This window comes from Mus caroli, chromosome 6 (assembly GCF_900094665.2).
Source record: "Mus caroli chromosome 6, CAROLI_EIJ_v1.1, whole genome shotgun sequence".
Classification (NCBI taxonomy): Eukaryota; Metazoa; Chordata; class Mammalia; order Rodentia; family Muridae; genus Mus; species Mus caroli.
The window spans coordinates 18,632,396-18,654,983 of record NC_034575.1 but is presented as its reverse complement, the minus strand read 5'-3'; the positions used below and the strand labels follow the sequence as shown (position 1 = coordinate 18,654,983).

Below are 22,588 nucleotides of genomic sequence, written 5' to 3'. Positions count from 1 at the left end.
GTAAATGTACCACATTTTCTGTATCCATTCCTCTGTTGAGGGGCATCTGGGTTCTTTCCAGCTCTGGCTATTATAAATAAGGCTCAGCACATCTTTTCTATACTCATGAAGAACAGATGCCATGTTCTGAGGGCCAGGCAGGGTAGTTCAGTAGGCAAAGTGGCTAGAACACATGCAAAGAAGCTAAGCGTGATTTCACATGATTTAAATCCCATAGTTGAGAAGGCAGAGACAGGTAGCTCAAATAACTAGCCCTACCTACTCAGCAAACTCCAGGCCTGTGAGAGACCCAGGTCTAAGAAACAGGAAGGGACAGTACCTGAGGAGCAACCCCCGAGGTTGGTCTCATGAGCACTCAAACGTACAAGAGTATGTATGTTCACCTTCATACATGTATGAACACATGCAGCAAAGGAGTTCTATTTAGATGAATGACCAGATTAATCCTTTCAGTTGGATTACAAGTATCATGCAAAGGTAAAAGCCAGAGACGTAATGATGCTAAACAAAGGAGACTGCGGTTTGGTTTTGGTTTGGTTTTTTTATTAGCTAAATTTCATAGTGGAAAAAAAATGTTCAGTGGAGAGTTTCCACGAGCCACATAAGTCTCAAAATGACAGAGCTGGCAGAGACCTTGGAAATAGGAACACCTAGTGTTGTCCTCTAGTAGGCAAAGAAGTGGAAACGGATGGAATCGGGGCAGACATGGCAAGGTCACCCAGCTGGACCATGATGACCTTTTACCCCATGCTCTTGGTGCTGTATCCACCTCCTTCTCGGACTACACTCATCAGCGCCAGTCATCTGAGCACTGAAGAATTCAGGGCCAGTTCCTCCGTATCTCCTAAGAAACAGGCGTGAAAATAAAATTCCAACTGGTTCTTTGATTATCCTTTCTAACTCCTACTTTGTTCCATTTGTAGTAAGGACTGACAAACTGTAAGCCACATAAATCAATTCCCTTTCAGGAGTTGAGAATCAGCGAAGTCGCCCTGTAACCCAGAAGCTGCACATTGCCCCTCATTTCCAATAAGCTCACCTTTGCCTTTAGCAGGCTGGTCCTATAAATACCTATGGAAGCTGTATGGCTATGGAGACCCACGCCGTTATTTATGTACTGTCTGCTTGTTTTTCTTACCAGGTACCTGTATGCCCTTGGACAGAAGGTTTGGAAAAGATGGAAAAAGCGTTACTTTGTTCTCGTTCAGGTCAGTCCTTTATTTTCCTGTTCAGTAACAGCTCTCTGACAGTGACGCTCCCTCTGTTGGTTGTTTGTCTCAGTCATTTGCTTGTGTCATGTCTCCTTCTAATAAATAAGTATTAGAAATTAAAACTGGAAAAAAAAGAAATTCAAACTGACGACGATTGTAAATAATTTGTTTGAACGTGAGGTTGAACATTCATTATACGCCAGCACAAAAGACATTTTTGTGTCTCACAACAACCCAAGCAACTTATAGTAAGATCCCGGACCTTCTGTGCCTTCTCTCACTATACATTTCTTTATTGGCTGGTGTACTGAAATATAGCTGTGTTCCTTTGTCACCCTCTGTGTGTGCTCAACTACTTGCCTTAGCAAATTCAATAGTCATTGCAGAGTGCCACCATGAAGTTGGTCAGTGTAGAAGAGAAAAAAAAAATAATTTAGAAATTGTGTTGCCAATCAAGGCTTTCTAAAAGAATCTAAAGGATGCTTAGACAGTTCTTTGGGTGGGTGGGTGGGTTGGAATTACAGTCTACAGGTAGTGTGCAGATAATCTGTGGTCTATTTGCTCTCTCACTTTATATGAATATGTCATGTCTCTTACATGTTCATATAAATGTGCTTTTAAATCAAATTGTCCACCCTATTTCTCAGTGATTGGATTCTGGATATAGATTATTGGAATATGTGCTCGCCTGACCTTTTAGAATCATAAGCAACCTTTGTTCATAGGACAATCATTAAGTTCTACTTACATTAAAGCATAGCTCTCAAAATAGTCGCTTCATTCCAGGGTAAATTTAAACTATTTCATTCTCAGCGGAAGTATATAAAAAGAGAATCACTCTTGGAATCCTAACACAGAATAGCTTGTAAAATCTCATTGATTCCTGCCACACATTAGGCAAGCTTAACTGGGCTAGATCAGAGTGGTGTGGGGAAATGCCAGGGGAGGAAAATTATCATTTGATGTTTTCTAGAGATACAGTATTCCATTAGTCGCTGGGAAAAATTAGTTTATTGATGTCCCATGGCACATCAAAATCCATTTTATTCTTAGTTAAAGTGCAAACATGTCTTACATGGCTTAGAGTCATAATAAAAGGTATACACATGTGTATGCATATGCATACACACACACACACACACACACCAATCTTGATCTAAAGCACAGATAATTGCCTTGAATAAAGGTTCTCTGCCCCAACTTCTCAGTGGTCTCTCCTCCACTTAAGTCAAGCCTCTTAAATATTTTCTGCAGTTTTCAAGCTGTGCCTTTAAACTGGCACAAAACTGTAAATATATTTACGAAGAAATTCTAATATAAATTCTTCTGGATATTTTAATCGTGTTCCTGTTGTAGATGTCTCATCTGCATCTACCTGGGCAGGTTCATCATGGTGATTTCTCTTTGCCCCCTCGTTAAGAAGCATCCCACTAATTTTTCAAGGGGAAAAGAAGCTGCTTATTTTTGAGTTATGTTTCAGGAATTTCTATAGGATCACAGGTTATTCCATAATCTTAGATGATATGGAGGATAAACTACTTTTGAGCAAACTAAACTAGCTCGCAGAGCTTCACTGGTGGAAACGTGTGAAAAATATTAAAGTGTGTTTTAAATGTCGGGCAGATGGCATTTGTTAGTGAGATGACCTGGTAAATGGCAGTAATCTAAAAGTTTCCATTGTTATATGTTGGTTAAATATGAAAATTAAGATTCTAGAGACTGACTTAGAAAAGTCAAACAATGAGCTAAGGCTTTGAATCATGGGATGTCTTAAGATTATCATTTGCTACCTATCTTATTGTGTAGTAATTAGTAAGATGAATCCAAAATCTTAACACAAAATTATGTACTGTGATTATTATTTATTACAGTTTAAAAATAGAAAGAGGAATTAGAAAATGCCAAATTCATAAAATGGCTTGGCTTTGAAAGACATGAAATGTGGAATTAAGTTTTTGAGATAACTAAATATATGCTCTATTTTAAAATATAAAATGGAATCAAAGTAGTTGCTAAATCCACATAGTTATTAATTTAAATATAAGAAAAATTCTTATACCTTGAATTAATTTGAGTATATTATACTTGTTACATATCATAGATACATGTTAGGTATGGATATATATCTAGGCATACATAGATAGACAGATAGACAGATAGATGTGAACACACAGAGAGAAAGAATTCTGAGACTAAATGTCTGAAATATATATATGCCAGTACTCCAACAACTTTTTGAAGTTTCGAACACAATTGAATCTTCTTTCCAATTCCAAATGTAATGGGAAGACAAATTGAAAGCACTCACTTTGAAATCAAGATGGATATGTATGGAGATGCGATGAGAGTGACCCATTGGGAGGAACAGGGTAGTTTTTATTAGTGTTTTTAAAGACATCTCTCATTCTATCTGCACACAGCTTGTACGTCCATACCTGCAGGCTGCATTATTGAAAGGTGAAGGAGACATTTTTCCTAGGGAGGACAGTATACCCTGCTGTGTATGCTGCTGCCATCGGCACAATGGTGCTCTGGTGATAATGTGAATCTCATCACCACGTGTGAGTGTGGATTATGTGAGTGATACAGCTGGAAACCTAGCCATCAGCCCAAGAATTTGTACTCATAAAAATTGATTGAGAGTCAGGTTTGGCCAGCTGCAAAGTCATTGTTCCAAGTGAGCACTCGAGGAGCCACTGAGGTGAAAAGACTTTTCAAAGACTCGTATAAACATGAAAATCGGAGGCAAAAATGTCAATTTAAATTAGAGTCAAAAAATCAGAAAGCAAATTATTTGTTAATGTTGGGTATTTGTTTAGTTTCCTACATGGGTTGAATTCCTTTTTTATACTCTTAACCCTGATGTATTTACAGCAATAGATCTATTTTAATAACTGTCTAAGAGACTGTGTTTTAAAATTGAGGGTAAATTTTTGTTCAAGATGAAAGAACAATTACGAAGAATATATTTAAGATCTCTCCAAAATTAAAATTTCTCATGCATTTTTCTTATGTTTCCCCAATGTTGTAGTATTTGTTAGATTTAAGAAAGCATGACTGATATAAAGTACTTCAGATACTATATTATAATTCATATTATAATAAGAATTGGATATCTTTGAAAATTTTTTCTTCAGGTCATCAGCTTCAGAATATATTTCTTCTTTGGTTTGAAACTTTTTTTTTAATTTAACTAGGTTGAATTGTTTCTCTTGCAACCCTCTAACGTTTATTCAAATAGCTGTATAAGACAGATATTTGTATATTTCTGTGATAAGTCCAGGTTCTCCTGAGGTATTTTTGTCCTAACACATCATTTATGTATCTAATCTGATTGTTATTAAGTGATTACCCTGTGGCGAGCATTTGCCTAAAGCACTTTTAATGCATGATCTTACTTGCTCTTCAAAATAAGCCCACCAAAATAAGCCCAATTCCCCAACTGCACAGATAAGATAGAGTATGCAGGGCTATTATGTAATGTTCTCAAAATTAGCCTAGTATGAGATGAAGTCAAGCAAATCCTGTGCTGTTAGACAGTAGAGGCAAAGCTCATATTTCTTGTTCCCTATGGCAAATGATAAAGTGAATGCACACAACCACAGTCCATCTAAAGATAAACAGATAACCTAAAAATCACCGGGGATCATTAGCACCTTTAGGTACAAAACAGTGTTGCCACACTCAGGAAGTAACCCTGGAGTGGTGGCCTGAAGAGCCCAGGCTTACGAAAACGACTGACTGTGTGTCCAAGGAAAACTAAAGTATACATCTATGTTGTGTTGGCCCTGTGTCAAGTGTTCCCTGCTTGCTGTGGATGTGTCAGAATCATGACTTGAAGTTGCTGCAAACAACAGCAGGCTATCAAGACATAATGTTAATTACATATCAGCTGAGTTGGCACAGGATGTAAACAGGCAGCGATCAGAACATGCTGTAAGCACATGAGAAGCAGTGTTTCTCAGGAAGATGCTGTTGGGAAGCTGTCGGCTGAGCCTGAAGAACTAACTCTCTTCCCCTCATGATTTTTGAAGGACTAAGAATCTGTGGAGGACCTAATGCAGCAAACTCCTCGCAGGCACTTGGGATACTAGTGCATAGAGAACGTGAAGATGGCTACAGTGGGAGGCACTTTCGTCTAGGATGTTGGCTGTCTGCTTAGGCAACTGGAAAGTTTGACACGATAAAGGCATAGTTGTCTCATCAGCAAAGATCAGAATGTTGCTGTTCAAGTTGAGCATGCTTAGTGTATGAACACATGGATTTTAGGGTAGAAAATGAAAGATCCCCATCAATATTCCTCCATTCTCCTGCACAAAGGTAGTCAAGTAATGCTTGCTGGTAGGACGCTCTAAATTCATATAGACAAGCACACATCCATCCCTAATGGGATTATTCATTGATTTTATTTTACAAGCTTCTTCATTCTCTTTTAAAATGGAACAAAAACTGTTATACATGAAAGATTAGATCCATAGTATAATCTATACCTTTATTTGTCTTGCTTAGAGGTTTATTTAATCTACAATGATAAAGTAAAAATATATAATTTTCATATATTGTTTGTATATATGTAAAAATACTCCCATAGAAATGAAATTTCTGTGTCTAAGGTACTAGATATTTATGGTGCTAAAGAACACTATAAATGTTTGAAGAACACATGCGTTTTAAGTGTTTTCCTAGATGTGGGCTGTGATTTTTCTCATCTGTCATTTTGTCTTTATATTTATCTATATATTCATTTTATCTGTTATTTTGCTAACTTGCCCCTTATTTTAATCTTTCAAAACATAATAAAGAATAATGAAGAATATGGAAAAATATCATTTGTTATCGAGTGTATTTGGATCAAAGTATAAGGGCAAAATAATATTTCATTTTGAGTTTATTTTTAAGCTAACCTTCATATTTGATAATTAGGACTTTTCATGGAATGTTTGTACAAACAGTTAAGGTGGTTATAAGAGTTTTATGACTTACCCTAAAATGTTAGCAGTACATTTTATTTAATCTTGAAAATTCCTATAATGTATACTAATATGAATATTTACCTATATCTTAAAAACTAAAATTTGTGCCAGGCGTAGTGGCGCACACCTTTAGTCCCAGCACTTGGGAGGCAGAGGCAGTCAGATTTCTGAGTTCAAGGCCAGCCTGATCTACAAAGTGAGTCCATGGCAGCCAGGGCTACAGAGAAACCCTGTCTGGAGAAAACCAAAAAAAAAAAAAAAAAAAGAAAGAAATTTGCAAGGAAGACTGACAAGATAAAGTGAGGGAGAGCTAACACAGTGAGGAAACTTACATGCTTGAGGTTCTGGCTCAATGTGGAAATTCACCTTTACCTGTGGCCCCTCTTCACAAAGAATGAAAGCACATTGTGCATTGTTGTCTTCACGCTCAGATCCAGGCAATGTCTGGCTTTTCCTGTTTATGCTTCTCATAGCTATGCACAAGAGCAGAGGACGTGGGAATAAGCACCACCTTCTGTTCTATGGTCTTCATTAAATTTGTGTAGGTCGTTTAATAGGCTTTAAATCATTTTACAAAACTTCACTGTGAAATACTTTGTGTGTATATAGCAGAGTGGATAAGTGTTCAGGTACATCTGCCTCTTTACCTTCTTCAAAACAGTAGTTTGCCTACCACATAGTAAAGACTCTTTTGAGATCTTTCTCAAACCTTTACACGAAACATAGTAGGTAATTATGTTAGCGCATACTTAACCAAACTCTAGGGCCTGCCTTGGATTCTTCTCTTTCCTTCCCTCCATGTCAATCATAAAGTATTGCTTTTTCTGTTATCAAAACTAGTGTTCCATTTATATCCATTTACATCCATCTGCTCTGCCATCAAATGAGCTGAAACCACCATTGTCTGCCTATGGAGAATAGGTTACAAGGAGAATGGTGAAAGTGGAAGCAGAAAAAAGCTGGAGTCCATAGGCTGACAATCGACAATCTCTAGCTGTGTATGTAGCAGAAGATGGCAGTCAGCCATCATTGGGAAGACAGGCCCCTTGGTATTGCAAACTTTATATGCCCCAATACAGGGGAACACCAGCGCCAAGAAGTGGGAGTGGGTGGGTAGGGGATCAGGGTGCAGGGAGGGCACAGGGAACTTTTGGAATAGCATTTGAAATGTAAATTAAGAAAATATCTAATAAAAGATAATTTTAAAAAACATTTAAAATAAAAGAACCTTTCTGGCACGCAACACTCATTAAGACACCCTTCTGCCTAAGTCTTTCTAGGGACCCCCACGGCACTTACAGTCATAAATAAGCATGACCTAGAGAAGATCTTATGTATTTCTGGCCTTTGGCTTCCTATCACCAATCAGCAACTAACACTCTAAAAATCTGTATCACTGCTGCTGGGACAAAGGTTTAGCATCTTCAAAAGCTCCAGACCCTCCTCCAGTGGTACCTAAAAATATGAGTTTCTGTGCCTATGAACTTCAGAGAGAATCCCTGTTTTCCCTCAGACAGTTTGAACACTCCCAAACCTCTCTGTAGAAATGTATGCTGGCCCTCTTTACCTAGTGCTCATTCATTCTCCCCGTGTTAACTTCAAAGGTTGAATATTCAAATGTGTCTTCCCCTCAATTTAAAATTCCTTCCACCTCTTTGTCACAGCATTCTGTTTTGATTTTTCATAACATTTGAATCCAGTTAAAGTATTTTTGTGAATGCATATAAATTTTTAATGTTTTACTCATTTTGGAGTATCTGCTTAGCACCAAATCAAACATAGGCAGAAAGTGACGAGTTATTTGTTAAGTAAGCGAGTATATGCAGATCATACTGAACATTTTTGTAGCAAGACTGCCCTTCCTTTCTTTAAGGAATTTAAGGTACTTGATTGTTAAGTCTCACTATGCCATTTGGCCAATACAGATAATCTCATATATATATCTTTCCCTCAAATCTGTCAGAATCTTGAAGATATGCTCATTTTCCTTGATTAAATTAAGCTCTGAGGTTTTGTGTGTGTGTGTGTGTGTGTGTTTTTTAAATAACTCCAGCAGAACCTTTGCCCTCTGCCAAGAACATCTCCAGCTAAGGATTTTAAAAGCCTTAATCTTTACTAAAATTAGATGGTGGCAGTTGCTAAGCTGCCAGCTGTTAATGTGATCCCCACAGTAGTCATACACATATAAATCTGAAGGCTATGGTCTCTCAAGTCTCATAGTTAGCACCTACATGTGTGCATATGGGCAGGTGGCAAGCTGGTTGGCAATTAAGAACAAAATGGGAGGTTTCCTATCCCAGATACGGACACCATGTGGAACCACAACAACATAAGTTAAAGTGCTCTGTTGAAAGTAATGATGCTGGAACCAGACTTAAGGCTATCCTCGGATTAAAGTCTATCCCCCCAACCCCCAATTCCCAGCAAATCTGTTCTGTTCAGACAGAGTAAAGAATATTAAGCGTTTATGATTACTGCACTTCTCTTGTAGGGATTTCTCAATTTTAATATAGAAAACTATATAAGCTTTGTACAGTAATGCAATAGGAAGCTTATGAGAAAATATTTGATCCGAGTACATCAGACCCCCGTGTATCTGTAAATAATCCCCTGGCTCATTGCTACAGAGCAGAACAAGTAGATTTTATTGGACTGCATCCAGCTGAGAGTGGACAGAGGAGGGCAACCCCTGACTCCTGTAGATGACCTGTCAGCGAAGTCACCCTTGTTCTAGGTCCTGGTTAGCAAGCAGTAAGCTGCCATTGTTACTACCTGAATGTGCACTATATATTCCTTACTGTGTTGTCCTAATAGATGTGATATAGCATGACCTTGTAAAAGAAACAGAAAAAGTCAGAGCTCTTGGGATTCTAGAGTAAGCAAATAGATCATGAAATGATGGCCAAGGTATTGGCTCGGAGCAGTAACTTGTGACTCAGAAGAATATGAATAGCACCTTACTTCCAGAGCCCACCGCGGCCCAAAGCCTAATTGCAGGCTCTTGGTTGTCTAGTGGCTCAGGTTTCCCACTGTCAGAGACAACTCGGCTCACCGTTGGTATTCTGTTTCTCTCCCATCTGTACCCCGTGTTTTACCTGCAGGCCCAGTCACCAGAGGAGACTGGATTTGCTGGGAAGTTTTTGAGATGTTTAAATAAAATATGAAATAAAGCAAGCCTTCTAATAGTCTGTCATTTCAAGGTCACTCCTCTATGCTGGAAGGTTGGGTTTTCCCCTTTAGTTTCTTTAAAGAGTCTCTCCTTGTTGCTTGAGACTTTGTATGTCCTACTGTTAAAGGATGATTTGTTATCTGAATCCAGCTAGAAATAGAATGTTTATCATGAATATTAAACAGGACCTGGGTCTATTTCTCAACTTACATAAAGAATAAACAACTTTATTGCGAGTGTTTTTCATTTTATAGCTTCTGGCAGCTTTTAGGGTCTAGTTCTTAAATGGCATAAATATTCACACTTTTGATATATATATATATATATGTGTGTGTGTGTGTGTGTGTGTGTGTGTATACACATATATATGAACATGTATTATGAGCATATAAATGATGTTTGTAAAATACTTTAGAAAGAAACATTTTGGCAATAAAGCAATATCTTGAAGTTTATGGTATATTCTTTCCAGGATAATTTCATTAGAAATAGAACAATAGCATATTTAAAACTTCTTTTAGATGTATGGCCCCTTTTTCATTTTTCTGTCAATTTATACTTCAATTTGTAAAGTCTTTCCATTAGCACCCTCAACATCAACATCATGTGCTCTTTTGTACCCATAAAGGTATGGTAAGAAATAGCCTATGTGTAGGGAAAGGTGAGAGGCAAATGAATAAGGATATAGCATCCAAAGAGAGTCGACAGTCCCCAGTGTGCACACAGCATTGATCCTCTACCGTTTATTACTGTGTTTTGTTTATTGCAGAAGAATTCACCACCCAAAATTATTGTACTGTCTTCTACTATGGGGTGGGGGACATTTTTGGATTTATTTGGTTTTGAGACAAGATCTCATTCTGTAGCCCAAACTAGCCTTGACCTCACCCTCCAAAGTGTTGGGTGTGTGTGTGTGTGTGTGTGTGTGTGTGTGTGTGTGTGTGAAGAAATAAGTAATAAAGTGATAAGACCTTGACTTATTTACTATTTCCCTTTTCTCTCCAATACTCTTGGTAATCTTTGGTAGTAAATTGGTGCTGTCTCATATAATGGCTTTGCCAGACAGTCAGAGAAAATTGGCTTCTGATTAGGGAATACAGGTATTTTTTTTTTAAGTTTCAGAATGAGAATTACAGCATAATGGAATGGAATGAATACCAACCTGTAGTAAGAAGGCACAGCCTGGACTTAATATGAGCACTGTCATCTGGATGACCTTGGAAAGGCGATTCCACTTTCCTCACCATTAGCAAGAGTTGAGATCATAATCTCAAAATCTCAAAGGCTCCGACATCTTATTTCTCAGTATCGTAACTACTATGTTATAGTGGATTCTGAGTTTGGTTATTTTGTTGTTGTTGTTGTTGTTTGTTGTTTGGTTTTGTGTTTTGCTTTCCTTTGTCATGTTTTGTTGAGACAAGGCCTTACAGTTTGGATCAGGTTGGCCTGGAACTCACAATTCTCCTACCTCACCTTTATTAAGAGTTGGGATTATATGTATCCAGCTTGTTTTAGGGAATAATCATATAATTGCTTTTCAATAAAGCTTGGTTCTCAGTTTAACTCTTCCTCTTTTAGTGAACTATATCTTAGTGTCTGAATTGTAAATGTATTTTCTTCAAATTTCCACTAATCAAAATTTGTTAAGTCTTTAGTGCTAAAATAATCTTTTATTCATTTTTGTGGTTTTGTTTGCTTGTTTTGAGGATTAATGACTCCATAGAATGTTAAGATAGTACTGTCATAAAAAATAAACCTGTAATACTAATAGCTCCTGTCAACTACAATAGAAATGTATATGTCAGCATCAATAAAGTATATTTTATTATGCTCCATCATAATGCCAAAAATACTAGCTTTTTCTAATCTGATTTTAGTTCATGCTACTTTCCAATATTTTAGCTTTTTCTTTTTCTTTACATGGTAAAGTATATAGAAATGGTATGTTTCTCATAAGATACATATGTTTTTAAGAAATTAAAAATGTCTTTCTCACAGCTGAAGGGTTAGTTCAGCAGTTAAGAGCACTTGCTATTCTTCTAGGGGTGTCAGGTTCTGTTTCCTGCACCCACATCTGGTAGCTCACAACTCAGCTTCAGGGAATCCAGTACCCTCTCTAATCTATAGACACTGCATGTATGTGGTATACGTACATAAACTCATACACACACACACACACAATAAATGGCACAAGCATTTGTTGTGCAAGTGATCACATCTTGACTAGTTTTCCAAGTTTGGGTTTCATTCTTTCTCTAAATTTGTGGTTCCTGAATCTTCATACTGTACTGTTTTGACTGTTTACTTATGAAATGGTTACAGCTTAGTTGTCCATATGTGTTTTGAGAACATGCCTAACCAAGATCTAAAAATGACTACACAAATTGACATGCCAATGTGGATAGTGATTCTCAAAAGATTCTACCCTTAGATGACAAGCTATGGCAATTAATGGTTACTGCAAGGAAAACATAGTCTTCTCCAAGAACAAGCCCCTGATTGGTTAGCCACTAAACATATATGTACAATACTACATATGTGAACCCTGCAGGTTGTATACATTCTGTTTAAGGATATTAAACAATAATAGTAAACACTGAGAGGCTCTGAATTTGAGAAGGACTTAGGTGGACATGGAAGGATTTTGAGGGAGGACATGGAAGGAAGAATGGTGTGAAGACCGTACTCAATATGCAATGGTCAGAAATAAACTTATAATGTACTGCCTCACCAGCTCGAATCATATGCCTTCAGGAGTTGCTGCTTGGGTGGAACAGGGCATGTCACTTCATGCTGATCATTTCCCAAACATTCTAAGTGGAGTGTTTGGAGTTTAAAACCCAATGTCCAATGTGACTAGGACAGAATGCTTCTGAGAGTAAACGCCATTTGTCCTGGTGAACTATTTGCACAACGTGTATTTAAAACAAGACAAATGTATACTTTTATACTTTCAAAAGTGTTACACTTTCAAATATGGTAGAAGAGAACATATCTTGAATTTAAATAACGTGCAGTCCATGTAGAAATTGACAGAGAATATATGCGCGTGCTCTGGGAGCTGGATTGTAACTGCTCTAGAGAAGTTAAGTCATAGAAAAGGAAACAGAAGACAGAAAAGCAATGGAGACCAGCATTAAAGATCTTGGAAGAAAATGTAGGGGCTTGAGATTTAGAAATAGAGGAGTTCATAGAGTTGAAGGTAATATTCTCCTATGTGGGAGTTCAAGTGAAGAAATGATAAAGGTGGGCAAGATGAATAGTCTGTCTGGAGCACTTCACCCACTGATAGCTGTGTATTCTAGTTAGTAAATGCTGGAAGTGTTTGCAAGCTGTGTATAGAACTCAGACCCTCCTGTGCTCTTCCATCTCTCTCCCAGCAGGTTTCAGATTATTAACGCGGTGATGTGCCAGGGAATTCCTCTTTGTATAGTTTTAATGTCTCTCAAATAAGAGATGGAGATGCATTAATTATATGTTCAAAGTATCTCTTGATCTAATTTAATGTTAAAGCATTGCTTCACCAAATCCCTTAATATCTAATTACAGTTTATTAATACCTAAGATACTGTTGATGTTATTTATTTTATATATTAAACCTATCATTGTTTGCTCTTTCTGAAATGTGAAATTGGCATTAGATGTCCCTTAGGTATATGTCTTAAAGGCAAGAGTTAGATCTCTTATTCACCAAGTCCATACAGAGAAAAATTTAAAGACCTACCTAAGGTATTTAAATTGATAGTGTGATCTGGTTGTGAGGTAATATACTACCAGGTCTTTTATGAGATGACCATGGTGGCAAGTTTTTTATAATTCAATCACTGAGGAATCAGAGGTTTGGGGATTATTAAGTTGACTACCAGGGTGTGCTACAAAGGTAGAACTTTTATCATAAAACATGGGTTTGGGGGTGGAGTGTGCCTAATGTATTGAAGATGTTGGGTTCAGTCTCCAATTCTACAAGGTAAATATTATCTTGTTCAACACCTGGAAATTCTGGGTCATATATATTATATATCTTATGTGCTAAACTGAACTATAAGAAAAAATATGGTACCAAGGACCAAAAAAACAAACAAAATGTTTAAACTTCTGTATGAATCAGGACTCTGACAGCAGTTGGCATCTGGAGTATGGGATTAGATGATGTGCTTAATATTTATTATCAATCAGAGAAACTCATAATTGAGTTATCCCCAAGAAGAAATATATAATATAGATACAAAAAAATAGAAAAAAAAACAGTAAAATGATGGACCAAGAAAGTAATCTGACCCCAGCCTTACAAATTTGAGTATGTACTTACTGTCTAAATGTGAACAACAACAAAAAGCCTTCAAATTTTCTATTAGCCTTGTACTCAATATCTTTATTAAATAGAAATGAAGTTTCAGTGTTAAGAAACATAGAGGCCATGAAGAGATGTCTGAGTACTTAAAAGCTGTTACTGCACTGCAGAGGTCCCAAAATTAACTCCCAGCACCCAAGTCACGTGGATAACAACCACTACAAAGTCAGCCTGATGCCTTCTTCTGGCCTCTATGGGCACTTGCACTCATGTGCACATAACACACACACAAGTAAATTTAAAAATGCATAAAATACATTTGGGTTGGTGATAACCTTGTAACATCTGGTATAAAAGTAGAGATAGAGATGTAAATTCTTTACCTAGGCTTTATAGAATATCAACAGATAAAGTTACACTAAATAATAGCTTATGATCTAACATTATGAAACTAAACTGATTATTTTCATCCTTTGGGAATTCAACCATAAAATTATCATATACATAAACTGTAGAAGAGTTGTCTTTAATCTGTTTTTATTTCTAAACAGCCTCAGAATTTTAATAAAAACTAAATAAACAAAACAACACCATCACACTGTGAAAACCAAACAAGAGATTTAAATCCGGCATTTTCCAAAGATGGAACTATTAAACAGCTTAAAGATATAGACCCTGACATGAGAACCTAACATCAAGGGAGATTTAACAGTAAATTGGAGGAATCTATAATAAAATTTAAAATAAAGTACAATACAAATCACAAATGCTACTATTTATAGAATGTTAGTTAGACTCAAAAGAAATTAACTACAACTCAAAATGGGTATGTGGAGAAAAATGAAATATATAATTTGTTAAAACAGATGTAGAAAAATGTGAATTCAGGATTTTTTTTATAAAATTGAATGGAAGAAATATAGAACAAATGGGACCAAAATCAGTGTCTGAGATAATAATGATAGTTAATATTTTAAAATTGATATTACCACAAACTATCCAAGACACACACTGTCCTAACTAACATATGTATGTCAGCCCTAGCAATTTCATAGTAAAACTATAGTAGGAAGACAATCTGTTTGTTTATTTGTTTATGTATGTATGTGTGGGTAGCACTTAGTATGTCTGAAAGTAGAGGACAGCCTGCAGTAGCCTCGGAGATAAAACTCAAGTCATGTTAAGGTTAGCCACAATACCTTTGCCTCCTCACCATCTCGACAGCCCCAAAGGTGGAGAGAGCATCTAAGAACAGCTACAGAGAAAAAAGGACGTTGAGTGCTAGCAAATCACAATGGAGCTATCACCAGACTTTTCAGCATGCATGCATATCCCTTTAACAATGAAATAATACTTTCAAGACACTTACAAAATTGCCAAGGTACAAACTATATACAAAACAACTAGACTATCACTCATGAGTATGCACAAGCCAAAGAGATGTTTTGATATGAGAAAATCTGACTCAAAAGGTCCTATTAAAGGGAAAAACTAAATTCAAAATGATGGTGTGAGACTCAAGTCACAGTAAACAAGAAAATGAAACAGGAAATATAGTAATATTGTACAAATTAAATTAGTATTTAATGTATAAGATGAGATGATAACTAGATGCTGGCATACAAGTGGCACCAGAACAAGGGGGAAATGGAAAAGAAGATGATCCCTGACGTTCTAGTGGGCACAGAGTAAAGCAGCATATTAATGTAGTCAAGAGCAGCTTAATTTACAACACAGACAAAATAATATTTGGGAGTTCCCGTACTACTACAGATGTCATGTGTAGCTCCTATGTAACTGGACTGGAAACCTGGAGATCTCTGTTGGTCATGTTTAATCAGCGGTCAGAAAGAAAGTTGTATACAAGTTTGAAAACACACAGAAAGATTGAATATGAAGTCGTATCACGTCTGGTTGGTGGACTAGTTTTCCATCTCCTGTAGAAAAATACATGGCATGGACTCATTGACCTGGGAAATACTGGACCACCATTCTCATCATTTGAGGTCTAACTGACAGCTGACCTAAGAGATGCACTTCAGTCCCAGAGGTGGGCTTGGAGAAATGCCAAAATAGAAAAATTTATGTGCAAATTACATGTTTTTGCTTCGAGGAAAAGAAGAAAAACTAAGACTTAAATTTGATTATTTTTTTTATAATTGTAAAAAATCTATTTCTCTCTCTCTATTCTATTTACCCTGAGCAGGTTAGCCAGTACACCTTTGCTATGTGCAGCTATAGAGAAAAAAAGTCGGAACCACAGGAATTAATGCAACTGGAAGGATACACAGTGGATTACACAGACCCTCACCCAGGTAATTCTTCTTTTTCCCATTTTTATTAGGTATTTACTTCATTTACATTTCAAATGCTAGCCAGAAAGTCCGCTATACTCCCGCACCCCCCACTCCCCTACCCACCCACTCCGACTTCCACCCAGGTAATTCTAAGTGAAGCACTTTTCCAATCATGCATGGATGTCTGCAGCTCTGCAAGCACCTGCATTTCTCCTCCATTTAAAACTCTCCTTCAGGCTGGCAAGATGGCTCAGTGGGTAAGAACACTGAAGGTCCTGAGTTCAAATCCCAGCAATCACATGGTAGCTCACAACCACCCGTGATGAGATCTGACACCCTCTTCTGGTGCATTTGAAGTCAGCTACAGAGTACTCATGTATAATAATAAATAAATCTTTTTTTAAAAAGCTCTCCTTCATGAATAGAGAATTTATTTGAAACTCATGTAACTCTCAGACAAGACCTTTAGGTTCAAATTATGTCTTTTAACATCATCTGCTTCTCTATTATTTTCATACATTGATAAAATCCTTAAATTTTACTGAGAGAAAAATTAAATGAAATGTAACAATACGTATTGAAACTTCACTGGGAAGCAAAATTATAAAACAATTAGGTAATGAATGGCAAATAAATTATACATGGATGGATGGATGGATGGATGATAGATTTTTGAGATAGAGTCTATATAGCTCTGGCTAGCCTGAAACTCACTATGTATATCAAGCTGTCCTCAAACTAAGAGAGATCTACATCCCTCTACCTCACAAGTAAAGATATTCGTATCATGCCAATGATTATGCTATATTCTAATTTTCTCCATAAAAGCACATTCTTCCCTCCAAGTATATTAAAGTAGTTTGGACATCACCAAATGAAAAATCTGAAATTCAAGATCTAAAACACTTTTGTGAATGTTCACATGATGCCACAGCTAGAAAATTCTACATCTGAAATAGTTTGACAAGTTGTATCCAAAGTCCATAGGCAATAAGAATAATATTAATAGCAATCGACTGTAGTCTATGGGTATAAGTTTATGTGAAATTGCATGAAATTGGTGTTAAGACTGGGATCTCGCCCTTAAGATAACTCATTATTTGTAATGATCCCAAGTCCACACTCCAAATACTCTAAACCAAGCATTTGAGTATGGGGTTCTCTGGGTTATGGGGACTGTAGAACTGAGCAGATGGTGTTTGGAAATAATGAGTAAATAAATACATATATGGATGGTAATAAAATGAGTCAGCAATATTAAGAAACATAGATAGTAAGGCTTAGATACATCTTAAAAATAACATGCAGAGATGAAGAAGTTGAATTCCGTGGCCACATTCACTAATTTCTTACTTACAGATACCATCTTATCCAAGAGCTAAACTTACCGTCCAATATGAGGTATCGCGTGTGCCTTACCTGCATGTTTACTTCTTCTAAACTCATAGTTCATTTACATGTAGAATGCCAAATATGCCGACACAAAGAATTTCCTTAACTGGCACTGAATACCAGATTTCACTATGGGATGTGTTTGTTGTCTTGAGTAGAACCCTCTTGTCAAGAACTGATTGTCTCCATGTGCTGCGTGTAGACTTGGTTTTCCTGTGACCCTTTAAATTGTGGACTGGGGGTGCGATCCTCAAATAAGATCTTTTAAATCCCTAAGATCATATGAATGAAGCTGGGTCAATAGGACTAAAATCTGTCCATTGTGTGAGTTTAAATGGTGTCTTTCTTCTTCCACAGGCCTTCAGGGTGGCCAGGTGTTCTTCAACGCTGTTAAAGAGGGAGATACTGTGATCTTTGCCAGCGATGATGAACAGGACAGAATATTATGGGTACAAGCCATGTACAGGGCTACAGGCCAGTCTTACAAACCAGTTCCTGCAGTCCAAAGCCAGAGGCTGAATCCTAAAGGAGGAACTCTCCATGCAGATGCTCAGCTTTGTAAGTTTTGTGAAAATTAATTTGATTATCAAATAATAACCTTAATAAAACACAAAATTGAAGCAAATTTGTTCAATATTGTAGCTTGTGTTATTAATTAACTAATTAAATAAAAAGTAGTTCCCATTAGTCATAGAGTTCGTTATCTAATTTTTCACATTAACCAGGGATAATAACTATGCAGTGATGGACTAAGCTGAATATATTTAGGTATATATGTATAGTTATATACATAGAATTATACTTATATATATTATACATATATGCATGCAATATCATTAATAAAAACCTGATTTAAATCTGAAGAATAACAAGGAGGTTTTGAAGTGAAGAAAGGGAAGAAAAATGTAGTTATAATTTCAAAAACATTTTTAAAAATTCTGCAAACCTTCCAAAAAGAAATTTTATCTTGTTTTTTTTTTTTATTAGTAGTAGAGACTTATTATTAGAAGAAAGGAGATGTCATAAAATCAAATTTAATGTTAGGTTCCTAGAATACTATATCTTGAAGAATCACTCAGTGCATTTGTTTTTGGTAACATGCCAGGGAAATTGGGCTATTCCTTTCTCTGTTATAGAATGATAAGAGGAACATATAGTTTGTTTGTTTGTTTGTTTGTTTTAAAGAAAGACAACAGCTTCTTCAGATGCTTGGTGACTTATCAGTCTCTGTAGGCTTATTTAAGGCATTAATATCTGGTGTGTCTTTCCTGTTAATTTGAAGGTGGTTAGTTCATTGTAAGCTGTGTAATAGTATCATGAGCGGTTTCAAACACACTTTGAATACTCACCGGACCAAAAAAGGCTTTAACTTGTTGCACTCCTTAACAAAACTTCCCTTATTTCTAGATAAATCAGTCTGTCTCTGTCTCTAAGCTCAAGTTGTGGCTTTTTTATTGTCAAGTTCTTCTCTGGGATAGTAACATCTTGACATGCATTATGTCTTTATTTTTTCTTTCCTTGCATCAAATAATTATCCTCTTCTCTTTAGACACTCTTAAGTATGTTACATCTGAGCATCATTAGAGGCTCTTTGTGCCAGACAACTAAGGGTGGGATGTATGTCTTCATCTCAACTCCTTTGAAACCTTGCAATACTTTGCTGCATAGTTTAGCAGGCTTTTGCCACAGTGGTGCATAGCCTCTTGTTGAATAGTCTCTAAGAGCACCGTGCCGTGCAGAGAACTCATTCAGGAGGCTCATTCTGGCATTTCTGTCTCAGCCTGACCACATCAATTGCTGCCTTGCTACTGGACATCTCAGGTTAGAAATGATGCCATGGGCTATCATATTGAGTCATCAGATGCAAGGCTCCATCAGTACAAACGTGCGCGAGCACACACACACACACACACACACACACACACACACACATGCACGCACACCAGAATGTCTTCCTCCTGTTATGTCTTTTTATTGCTCTCATCAGGGATTGTCCCTGGATTATTTTGCCCCTATGAATGATCTATAATCTTGTTTCTCCTGAATTACAGACTCAGTAGGCCTAAACTGAGTGTTTAGGACTTAAGTTCTTACTGCATGCACTGACCAGATTCCAGTCTTTATCCAGGGGATACAGTTCTACAGTATTTAACTAGAACCTCCTTTGTCTTCTTTCAAATCCATGTTTGGTTTGGGAGGCGTCAGGGCCTCATAAATGATGCTGTAATACTAGTTTTCGTGTTCAGCTCTGTTTTTGAAAACTCATTCGTGTTTTCTTTAGTGCACCTAATCTCATCCTTTTAGCATTTCCTTTGGGATAGTGGAGCGCACCTGCCTCTTTGCACCTACTGTTATGTCCACTTTACATTTTGCCTGTTGTCTTTCATAAGAGCAAAAGACCTAGAACACATCCAGACTCTTATTTCAGCAATACTTACTTGTTTCAGCTCCTCCTGTAAAATATATCTTCATTTACTCAAAATTCCTACATACTTTTTAATATTGGCCTCTCATCTGAGGACCACTCCTTTATTCTTCAGTAGGGTATTTCATCACATGGCCTACTTACACTGCTATTGCATCTTTTTTTTTCCTGGTTAGTTATTGCCTATTTGCTTTTACTTTTAAGCTAGTGTATTTTTTCTTTTAATTAATACATATTAATTATACATAATAATGAGCTTCATTAGAACATTTTCACACATGTGCGTAACGTACGTATATCTTCCTCACCTCTCCTTACCCTACCTTGCTCCCCACCCCCCACCACTTCCACGGATGCTTTTCCTATCCCAACTAATCTTCCTACGTTCTTTTCTTTTTTTTTTTTTTTTAAATATGATATATTGTGGGGTTTAGGGTTCTTTACAGCATCCTGGGTGAGGGGCTATTTATAGGAATCAGCTTCTTACTGGTGATTACAAACTCAAAAAAGATATTTTCCCCCACCTGTAACTATTAATTGTCTATACCCAGGGAATACTGGGGCCTTGTGTGCCCCTGAACAAAACATCCATTGCACTCTTCTCCTTCACTCCTAGTTGACTTTTACTCCCTCCTCATAGCATTCTCTGTAAAATTATCCTTCTATGTAAGGATAAACATTTAGCAGTCCCTTGTGCTCTGCGTCTCGTCCCTGATGTCTCTCTGCACTTATTCTGCTGCCCACTGGAGAAGGGACCTTGCATGACCAAAGCTGATCCATATGACTGAACATGGTTATTGAGAAGCATATCATATCCATATCCATGTAACGAAATTACAAACAGCGATAGCTTCTCTACTAAAGCCTCTGACCTCCTAAGCCATGACGTTTGACTGAGTTTACAATACCAGAGGAGAATTCCACCCAGTGGCGTGGGCCTCAGACCCAGCCAGAAGGGAGGTGGTTACCCCCATTGCTGACTTTGCCACTATTGCAATAAAGGGCATTTTGGGTGGGTAGGGAAGTGGGGGGGAGGGTATGGGGGACTTTTGGGATAGCATTGGAAATGTAATTGAGGAAAATACATAATAAAAAATATTTAAAAAGTAAAAAAAAAATTTAATTTTATTTATTTATTTATTTATTTATTTATTTATTTTGGTACAGCCAATCAGGGCCCACAACTGAGTAAGACTCTTACTGAAAATCCTCCCTCCTACCCCACCCCCAAGCAACCTGCATGATATCTTTGGACATTATGAGAGCTAGTTAGCAGGAAGAAAGTGTCCACCTCCTCTCTAGCTAGACTTCTGTGTATCCTGCAAACAAAGCATGAGTTATCATCAGTAATAGACTCTTGCCATCTAGCTCTGGTAAGAAACCTTCAGGACTCTAGCCAAAAACTTTTAGGTAACCCATCCCTAGCACTGAGATTTTCATTAGTAGCCTGTGGCTTCCTTTCTGGTGTTATTCTTCTTTTGGTCATTTACTATTCATTTATCTTCTTTTTTAGTTGACCTCCAAAATATTTTGCTTGTATTACTTTCTTATTATTGTGTTTTGAGATATCTACATATCCTGGATGTAAAATATGACATTTGACTAATATTTCTTCATCTGTGGCTTATTCTACCATAAATCTTAATATTTCCTTTCAAAACACATATATCTCAATTTTTATGAAGTCTGTTTTCTTCTTGCTGTTGTTTGGCTGTTGTTTTTATAATAATGTATCGTGATGGAACTTACAGTCTATATCTTTCTGCATCAAGGTCTTGAATGCTGGAATTAGAGGCATTGTTTCTCATTTTTAAATAGTTATACTTATTTCAGTTACCTTTCTGTTGCTATGCTAAAATACCCAGACAAAAGTAACTTAAGGAAGAAATAGAGTGGGTTTTTTGTTTGTTTTGTTTTGGTTTTTTTTTTTTTTGGTTTTGTTTTTTGTTTTTTGTCTCACAGTTCGAGATATAGTTCATTGTGTTGGGGAAACTAAGAGAACAGTGGCAAGAAGCAGCCAGTCATATGCCATACACAGTCAGGAAGAAGAGAGCAATGGGTGCTTGTACAAAGCTCACTTTCTGCTCTATCTATCACCTAGGAGTGCAGCCTAAGGAATAGTACCACCCATGGTGAGCAGGTCCTCTCCCCTCAGTTAACTTAATTAAGGTAATTTCCACAGGAATATCCAGAGGCCCATCATCTCCTGGTGATTATAGATCTCAAACTGACAATAGACAGTAACATTAATGTCATGAATAATAAATCTTCACCTAAAGCAATATTTAAATGTCTGTCATGCACCTAGATATTATTTAAAATGCCTCTTAGGTTTTGCATCTGTTTTGAATCAATGTTTACACTCCTTGATGTGCACATCAGTGATCATGGAACCATATAGGCATTTGGTGAGTTCCAAAGGCTACCCTTGGACATTTGTCAGCATCAACTGACTGCAAATCTTTGTATTTTTAGACTCTCCTTTCTTTTCTTTACTGGGTTTACCTTTCACTTTACATACCTGTACTGTACTTTGCTAGAGCTTTAGAACTTGGGCAGTCTGCTAGTAGAAGTCTTCCCAGTAGACTCTTCTCTCTAGGGGTACTTCAGCGGCAAGCTTTGTATTTCTTTCTGTGTAGAGATTTTACTCCATGGAAGACTTCCGTTATTTTTTTATCTTATAATGTAAAGCTTTGGTGATGAATTCTTTTTTCTTTCTTTTTTTTTTTTTTAGTTTTTTTGTTTTTTTTTAATTTTTAATATTTTTATTACATATTTTCCTCAATTACATTTCCAATGCTATCCCAAAAGTCCCCCATAGCGCCCCCCA

General features: G+C 36.9%; 1 protein-coding gene across 10 annotated transcripts in view; it reads left to right on the top strand.

The window, feature by feature from the left end:
- Window positions 1-22,588, top strand: part of Cadps2 (calcium dependent secretion activator 2) — a 534,832-nt gene that overhangs the window by 357,908 nt on the left and 154,336 nt on the right. For all 10 annotated transcript variants that reach the window (XM_021164381.2, XM_029478701.1, XM_029478705.1 and 7 more), the window contains exons 9-11: window positions 1,142-1,208; window positions 15,851-15,959; window positions 17,691-17,891. In XM_021164381.2, coding sequence (XP_021020040.1) covers window positions 1,142-1,208; window positions 15,851-15,959; window positions 17,691-17,891 — 377 coding nt within the window. The remainder of the gene's footprint in view (window positions 1-1,141; window positions 1,209-15,850; window positions 15,960-17,690; window positions 17,892-22,588) is intronic.